The sequence below is a fragment of the Aulostomus chinensis genome, chromosome 4 (genome assembly GCF_037954235.1).
Source record: "Aulostomus chinensis isolate RoL2024-O1b breed Wild chromosome 4, RoL_Achi_v1.0, whole genome shotgun sequence".
Classification (NCBI taxonomy): Eukaryota; Metazoa; Chordata; class Actinopteri; order Syngnathiformes; family Aulostomidae; genus Aulostomus; species Aulostomus chinensis.
In genome coordinates, this window is record NC_141323.1 from 24,721,681 (window position 1) to 24,730,770 (window position 9,090).

Genomic DNA, 9,090 nt, shown 5'->3' on the forward strand with positions numbered 1-9,090 from the left:
CATACTTGTGAACCAAGTTATATTTTGGTAAAATCATTTATCTAACAATGAGCTTTGTTCAACAACATCGTTCTTCAAGTAGAAAATAAGGTAAAACCTCAAATCAAAACACACTGTTTTTATGGCAGCTTAACAGTTGCAAAACGGTGTTATAAAATGTAAGTCAAATAAAAAACAAAATGTTATACAAAAACATATTTCAATTTTTCAACAAATAATCTCAACTAGATTTCTACAAATTCTTTGGAGAAAATCCATCCGGTGCAAACTTTGTCAAAAACCTTGACATATTGACACCTTTAACAAATGTGACTTCCTTGTAATGCAGGATTGCAGACATAATGTAAACAGTTCAACTCATCATTAAGCTCAACACGTGTACATACAAGTCAAGATCAATTCCACTCAGTTTCCTTTATCAAACATTTTGACACTTCAAATAATACAACTCTCTGACACAACATAAAAACATGAATCACACCCACAGGACATTTGGCCATCAAAAGCTTTGAAGTGTCTTCAGGCCCTTCTTTCCAGAACCAGAATCTTATTTGGGTTGATTTCATTTACTTGGAAAGCAAGAAAATGGTCATGGAAACAAGTTTCATGTTCCATCAGAACAAAAAACACTTCACCTTTATCCAAGATAATAGTGGTTATTTTGCTGAACAAAGGCGTGTTTTCATCAGTGCCTATGCAAACAAAAAGGCCAACATGATATTCAACTCCATCACACTTTACCCAGTTTGTCAGGTTGACAATGGACTGTGGGTCAGTGTGAAGGTATGCAGATACATCTTGATGTTTCAAGTAAACACATTTTGATTGGACCAGACTTGACTGCTTTTAAGGCCAAGCATTCCCAATGATAGGCTACAGCAAACTGATGTTTTCTTGCAAGTGAGACAGTCAAATTCTTGAAGTTCTTATCACAGTCCTTGAAAAATGTATGTTTAGCTTTGAATCTCATTGTCCAGATATGAATAAGTGGTCCTATTTTTCAGAAGCACCGAGGATAGCGGACCATGAAATGGTGTTTTGGGATCAAGGTTTTTGATGAGTAAAGTTCTTTGAAGAGTTGGTGATGTTCGATAATAAGATGCTTTAGATACACAGTCATCCCTTCAGTGATCGAGTATGAAAACACAACGTCAATAATGTTCAGCAACAAAAGCATCAAATGCCAGTGCAAATCATCCTCTGGTACCAGGTCACCAAATATTAAGGGTATGTTTGTGATCAAACAGAGTTTGGGATGTGTTTAACCCGAGTCCATGTCCCACACAGTCAAGCTTAACATTGGTTGGCTTGTTTTTCTTTTCCAAATAGCCATACTTGAAAGCATAGATCCTCTTCAACAGGCTTTCTTTAGTGATGAAATGTTTCATCAGGTATTCAAAAAGTAACCTGGCCTCATATTGACCAACCCCCTCCAAAATGTCATGCATGATGTCAACAGCATAATTTTCTGAAATACTGCAGTGTTCAGAATGCTGTTCCGCTTAATGCCAAATAAGGAGGTTATTGTTGGATCATTTTCCAGAGCAGTAAAATGTTGGTCATTCAAAACTGCAGATCTTAAAGTCAAACACGGGTCATCTTCTGAGAAAACTGACTTTTGACAAATCCACAGAAATGATTTGCACTAAATGACTCCATGAATCCAAGAATGCTGTGCATACCCACGTTATCACCAGTCATTTGTGCAAGAGTGCCACGAACACAGACTTCAGAAAATGGAACAGCAACTCCAGCTGTTTCTAATATTTTCAGGTCTCTTACTAAGGGTTTCAATATTTCATCAATACCATATTTCTTAGCATCTTGTGCATGGAACAATGATACCAGATGAATGTTCATCAAGGCTGAATTCACCCTGGGTGGAAGATTCCTTAAAATGAAGTAAAGACAGACAACTTTATGGATACCTTTTTTTGAACCTGGCGGATTTGCGCGCTCCAATTCAACAAAGTACAACTGGAGAGCAAACTTTTCACTTGAAAACAGGGGATGATTTGTGAAGTAGCTTCCATCACACAAGTCCTCATATTTGTCACAGCTAGTAGATTTTTGCATCAATTCACAAATACTTTCATTTGTGAAAATGAACTGCAGTGTTTTAACTATTGAATACAGATCAATTTGTCAATGATTGGAACTTGCTCCTAGTTTCCAGTTTTGGTGTTTCGTCTGGTATCAAATCTTACACCTAGGCGCTTTTCAACTGCTTGCATGATATCCCATTTTTCTGTGAAATATTTTTCCAACTTGCTATTTGAATTTAAATGGCTGAAAGGATTGTCTGTGTGTTTAAACAACTCTTCAATGGCCGATCTGGCGGGATTGGTGGCTGGTATTAAGTTCAGCACTTGTTCCTGTATATTAGTTTGCAAGTCTCCAACAAATTCCGCCAAGTTCTCAATGGTAGAAAGTACGACAGTATTTGGTACACCACTTCCTAAAAGTTTGGCAATAATTGATGCACACATGTCCTTGCTGCTTAGTGGCACTGAAGAGCCTTCTTCAATATTTTGGTGTTGTGATGAAGCAGAGGGGGTTTCATCATTGAAGCACTTCAAATTATCGTGCTCTTCAGTGTCATGGCTGACAGGGGTCTGATCTGTCAGACATGGACTGTCAAATGGTGCATGTATCTTAATGAGGTGCCTTCTAAATCCAGAATAACTTGAGAACTGCAAGCAGCATCCTATTTGACCACATTTTCATCTTAAATTTTTCCCTGGATACATTCCATGAATTAGTTTGAGGTGCCTGAACAAGAGCAGAGCTGGACCAAAGGGTGACGCACAGAGGAAACATCTCAGCATTTTAGCGACTGCTTGTTCAACAACTTTGCTCTTAACTCTTTGACTCTTGGAGTTTTTTCTGTTGTGCCAATGTCAATGTTGTACAGTGTAGTCTGCAAAAATGTGTACAGGCTGGAGAGAGCATCATCATATTTCAGACTGAAAACAAAATGAGACTTGAACGGCTCATCAAATGCACCCAAAGATGTACTTGACTGACATGGAAGAAGCTTTCCATCCAAGACTATGTAGAAGCTGAAAACCTGTGCTCGTGAGGTTCCTCTGGCCAAAAGATATGGCTGGGGGTTTCGCTCTGTGGTAAGGTGGCCCTCCAAGCTCTGGCACGCCTGAAACACAATGAGAAGCACTGTCACATAAGCAGTTAACTAGAAAAAAATGTTACAAAATATCACGTGGCTTTTACAAACCTTCTGAAATAGAACTAAATGATCTGCAGCCTCTGCAACACTGATCTTTTTTGGCCGCTTACGTCCAGCTGGTTGAGGTGTAAGCAGATGCAGCAAGACAAGAAGGGAGGCCATGTCACTGTCCCACTCTGCAGACAAAAATCAACATATATTTTACCTAAGAATATCTTTCTCTCCATTTTAAAAGAAAAACAGGCGGCAGTAATAATCAGATATACTCCCATTTGCTTAAAAATGTATGCTAACTTATGATATCGCAAACAAACCCTTAACAACATACGACCTGGCTCATCATCAGCAGTGTCAGACTCTTCATTTAGGGCAGAGTTGAGGTGTTTTTTCAGAAGAGGTGTCTGTCTCAGGCTCCTGGCCTCTCGGATGATCTTGTCTTTAAAGCAGGTGGTCCACTTTTCCAGGAACCTGGATGGAATCTCTCATCCAAACATCAGCAAGAAATCCTGCAAAATCTAATGTAAAGCGGAGGGAACTACCATTACAATCATATCAATTGAATAAAATTTATTTTAAGAAATATTATTCAAATCGTATTTGTTTCCTACCAGTCCTTTAGTGTCCAAGAAACGAGGGAACATTTGGAGAATGTCTGCTGACTGCTGTGGATCATGGATCATCTGTTGGCGATAGAGGAATGTTTCTCTCATCTTCTGGAAGACTAAGTCACAGTCAGTTGTGTGGTGAAGATGAGACATTGCTTCCGTGCAGCCATCTCCTGATTGCTGGTCATCAATGGGACCAACTGTCCTTGACGATGTGGGACCTCCTTTACGCATCACTTTGTTGTGGGAAGTTGATGCAGTTTTAGAATGACGTTGAACTAGGGCTGAACGATTTATCGTTTTCTGATCGAAATTGCGATTTCAGATAACGTGATCATGTGATCGCCAAAGCTGCGTTTTTTTTTGCAGTGCTCCTGACTGACCCAGGATCTGTTGTGTCAACTATTTTACACATACATGCCGTCTCCTTACCATCCTGCCAAACTCACCAATCAGAAGCGGCTTGCTGCTGGTGGACAGGTCACGCTAACCAATCAGTATAACCTGCTCCACCTGCTCTTTAATTTCTGAAATGGCTTCAGCTGGACCACAAGCGGCGTTAGGGGATTTAATCCCCAAGAAAAACAGCACGTCGGTCATTTGGGAGTATTTCGGGTTTGAGGCTGCAGACATGCACCAGAAACAGGTACTGTGCAAAACCTGCCACGCTAAAGTTGCAACATCCAGCGGAAACACAACCAATTTATACCGGCACTTGAAAAATCACCACAGGCATTTGCATGACGAGTGCATGACAAAAAAGTCCGGTGAAAGGTCTGGCGAAGATACTACTTGGGCCCATAGTAGCAAACAGACTACAATTACAGCATCTTTTGCCAGTGTAACTCCGTATGATAAGAGCAGCAGAAGACACCGGGAAATAACGACTGCCATAACACACTACATTGCGAAGGACATGGTGTCTGTTAACACTGTCACCAAAGACGGATTTAAAAACCTCCTCCGCACGCTGGACAGAAGATATGTGATTCCCTCTCGCACCTACTTCAACCAGGTTACCGTCCCACAGCTGTACGCGGAGTGTAAAGAAAAAGTGGTAACAGAGCTGAAAAATGTGGAGTATTATGCCACAACTACTGATAGGGGGTGAAGCAGAACGACCGAGCCATATCTTAGTTGGACTGTATATTTCGTAAATGAAAACTTGGAGTTGAAAAGTCGCTGCCTGCAGACAGCATACTTTCCCACTGACCACACCGGAGAGAATATTGCCCTGGGTTTGCGAGTGTGTCTGTCAAACTGGGGTCTGAAAGAAGAGGACCAGACGTGCATCACAACGGATAATGCAGCAAACGTCATCAAAGCTGTGGAACTTAATCAATGGACCAGACTTCAATGTTTTGGACACAGGCTGTATCTTGCAATTGGTAAGTGTAAGAGTGTGTGTGTGTTTAATTTATCCATTCATACGGGTTTAATATGATGTGTGCGTGTTTTCAGTATAGTCCGTATAGCTTTTCTCTTAATGTTTTTCTTTGAAACCCTTACAAATACCAACTTTGAATAATTAATATAACAGATTATTTATCATCAATAGTAGATGATGAATAGTGTGTACATAACAGTATTTGTCATCTACAATTTATTTGATCAATTTTTTTTCCTTACTGTTGTCTATAATGACTTTGTTTTAATTTGTTCTCTTGCTAGAAAATCTGCCTTGCAAAAGTTTACCATTATGATCCTTACATTTTCAGCCTGTAATTCTCATTTAATGTTGTTCTTTTTTTGTCCAGAAAATGCTGTTAAAGATGATGCAAGAGTTCAACGGGCAACAGGACTTTGCAAACAGATGGTTGTCTTCTCTCATAGCTGGAAAAAGAAAACAGCACTGAAAAAGGCACAGCAAGAATTAAATGTACCAGAGCACTCACTGATAACAGAATATCCGACGAGATGGGGCTCAAGGCAAAAAATGATCGGGAGGGTGTTGGAGCAGAGCAAGGTGTTGTCTCAGGTCCTGTCTGAAGACAAGAAGACACGTCACTTGGTCCCCACTTGGCAGGACACAGATGTCCTTGAATCGATAAACAATGCCCTTGCTCCTCCTCAGGAGTTTACAGATGCCCTGTCCGGTGAAGCCTATGTAAGTGTGTCATACCTGAAGCCAGTTCTCCATCTCCTGAGAACATCAACCCTGACTGAAAGGGATGAGGACACAGATCTTACAAAGAAAATCAAATCAAGAGCTCTTGGCTACATTGAAGATAAATACAGCGACCCAGCCACACAGGAGCTACTGGACATTACTTCTTTCCTTGATCCTAGATTCAAGACTGACTACACAAGTGCAGAGAATGTCCCAGACATCAAAGAAAGAGAGTGAAGATTGAAATGGAACAGGTGGCACAAAAGGTAACTTGTCCTGTTTCTTTGTGTAGTTTAATAATACAAAATGCCACATCAAATCCAATATTTACATATTACATTTTTTAATGTTTACATAGAATGCCCAATTGCTCTAAATCGCAGACTGCAAAACTTTGACAGCTCTTATCTCTGTGTTTTGCAGGAAAAGAGGGCTCGTGTCAGCACCACTGATCCCATGCCCCAGGGTGCAGCAGAGGCAGAGCCATCCACCACAGGGAAGGGGAAGCGGACATTGGGGGGCTTCTTCAAGAGCAAGGCTGTCCCTCCTTCTTCCACTACGCAGCTGGAGGATGCCATGAAAGCTGAACTGGACAACTACCTGATGACTCCTACTATTGATGGAGAGGACGATCCACTGGCCTGGTGGAGAGTGCAAAATGTAAACTTTCCATGGCTGAGCAAAGTGGCTCGTAAATTCCTATGCATACCAGGTACCAGTTCGCCATCAGAGATTTAGTGCCAGTGGCAATGTTGTCACATGTCAGCGCTCATGTCTAAAACCATCAAAGGTTGACATGCTGGTTTTCTTGACAAAAAAATCTGTAAAGAGTGACGTAGAGATGTCAGGAAAGCAAGTATTATTGTTGATTTAGTACTTGAGATTTTATTTGTTTGATCTGCACTTCACCCTGACTTGTGGCGTCAGCCTTTTGTTTAAAAAAAGATATTTGCTATTTTTGCTATATTGTTTAAAGAATAGATTTGCAATATTTGGTCGCTGCTGAGCCATAAATGAACAACCCACCTATTGTAATGTCTGACATTTTTCAGAAGGGAAGAGGTAGGGTCATTTTATTTTAGCAAGTTATTTTATTACCATTACTTTTCAGTTTCACTTACTGTAAAAAGAGTCCAGGTTTCTTAATGTAGGGTTGAATAAAGTACTTTCACTGCTGCTATAGATGTTGATAAGCTAGCTCCCTTGAGCCATAAAAGACTGACCTTGACCTCTCCCTACTTGAGTGTAAGGCTGTTGGGCAAGATCATTTGGTAATTGTTGAATTTAGTTTTTTTGGGGGGGAATTTTGTATTTTATTTAACTTTTTTTTAACTTAACACAACGAAGGATTTTTTTGCACTACTTTAAGTGAACAGCCAAAGAGGGCTCTTTAGTTTCAGTTGTAATGACTGCCGTTGGTCAAGGACTTCATAGAATGTACATGCATGCTTCTTGTCAATAAATCCATTTGAAATCAATTCTTAACTTTAGTTTTCATTCTTGCATTAGAGTAATGGCATTTAATGTTTTAATGCTATGATGTAATTTTGTCATGTTTGTAAATGTTACTGTACATGGTGAATATTGCACTGAAGCTTGATTTGAAGAAAATCGAAATCGCAATATCTGCCAGAAAAATGGCAATTATATCTTCTAAGATCGTTCAGCCCTACGTTGAACTGTCTTCACCCTCCACTCAAGAAAACCTGTGTTGCTCTGGATGTCATAGAAATGTTCCTGAAATAATATCTGGTTAGAGTTCTGACATTTTAAAGTTTCAAAGGAAAGCAAATGGTAAAATTCTGAAAAAGATCAGGATTTCACACTGTATTTACAATGCAAACTCACATATCCCTTTTTTGAGTATGGATCCTTCAAAGATGGGAAGAGTGACACAATCCCAAGAGCATGAAACTCCTTGGTTGTTTTGGCTACTGCTCTCCTAAAATACATAAATATTGTTTGTGAAAAGATTCTTTCCTTCACTGAAAAAAAGAACATTTAGGTACCAGCATCACGCTTCTTACCCTTCCTTTTCACGCATGTGAGCCACAATGATGTTCACCATTAATGGGCGAGTTGAATCTTTCAAACTCCCCGTGTCTTCATACTCCTTAATCACGGTCATCCCTGCTGGCTTTGAGCTCGGAATCTGCTCCACCACCTAATTGGAATAGATTTTTAAAAAGATCAAAAGAATTAGCGACCAAAAGTACTGATCATTTCTTCAGGAAACATCAATCTGTCACAAAAAAATATCATTTAGGATGAGGCTTTCAAGATCTGTAGCCCCTGAGTTTAATCTGCATCCTAAGTTACGCTAACCAACTAGCAAACTGTCAAGTATGTAAATCACTACACTTACACTTCTTGCACGGGTGCTGTCCATATCAGGGTGAGCAAGTTGATATCCAGCATCACTTGTGTCGCTTCTTGGGCTGCTTAAGCTTGTGATGGACAGTGTATCTGTTAGACTGGAGGAGGAGGATCCTTCACCTGGCTGCAGAAGTGCCAAATCTGAGGATAAAAACCCCATCAGTGTATAAGGCATAAACCTGATCACAAAAATCAACATTACTACTTGCTATCAACAGAGAATAGTTACTTAGTATTTCATTCTGTACGTGATAACATTCCCTACCACATGGTTTGAGTGTTATATACTCGGCCAGGTCTGCACTGTCAGTGTTGTCCTTGAAAAGGTCTGGTGGTTGGAGGTCTGAAAAGCAGACATTTGGTTGTGCTTTTTTTAAATATCCAATTATTTTGATTAAAAAAATTAAACACTGACACATTTCTTTCAAAGGGAACATTTTTCTCAAGAATATCATCACTTCATAATGATAAAACAGAAACTGACACCACTTTACCATCATCAGTGCAGATGACGAAGCAGACATCTTTAACTGTCGCAAGCTCCCGAGAGACGTCCTCATCCACCTCTATTCCCTGGTCATCTGTGGTTTTCAGCATTGTCTCTTCTGGTATGAGAAATTTCTGATGAACTGAAGCATGACAAGCAACACTCCATTAACACATTGTCATTAAAGCCCCATGAATTACTCAATTCAAAATGAACCTAACTTACCCAAACTGATGAAATCGGAGAAGCTGATTTCATCAGTTTAACACATTTCCTTGTCCCTTTGTATTTCACCTTTATCAACATCTTGAGCACTTAAGGGAAA

At 39.9% G+C, this 9,090-nt stretch overlaps 1 protein-coding gene across 1 annotated transcript; it reads left to right on the forward strand.

Moving 5' to 3' along the window:
• The first annotated feature begins 4,708 nt into the window (after positions 1 to 4,708).
• LOC147264009 (E3 SUMO-protein ligase ZBED1-like) lies at positions 4,709 to 7,726 on the forward strand. Its single transcript, XM_086202343.1, has 4 exons — positions 4,709 to 4,849; positions 4,904 to 5,180; positions 5,550 to 6,168; positions 6,326 to 7,726. The coding sequence occupies exons 1-3, from the start codon at positions 4,709 to 4,711 to the stop codon at positions 6,137 to 6,139; spliced, it is 1,008 nt and encodes a 335-aa protein (XP_086058469.1). The 3' UTR covers positions 6,140 to 6,168; positions 6,326 to 7,726.
• Positions 7,727 to 9,090: the final 1,364 nt, after the last annotated feature.

Excerpts from the sequence above, each read along its gene's own strand:
- LOC147264009 (XM_086202343.1), top strand. The coding sequence starts at position 4,709 with ATGGTGTCTGTTAACACTGTCACCAAAGACGGATTTAAAAACCTCCTC. Across the intron at positions 4,850-4,903 it reads CGGAGTGTAAAGAAAAAGTG|AGCAGAACGACCGAGCCATA; the intron begins GTAACAGAGCTG and ends GATAGGGGGTGA. Across the intron at positions 5,181-5,549 it reads CAGGCTGTATCTTGCAATTG|AAAATGCTGTTAAAGATGAT; the intron begins GTAAGTGTAAGA and ends TTTTTTGTCCAG.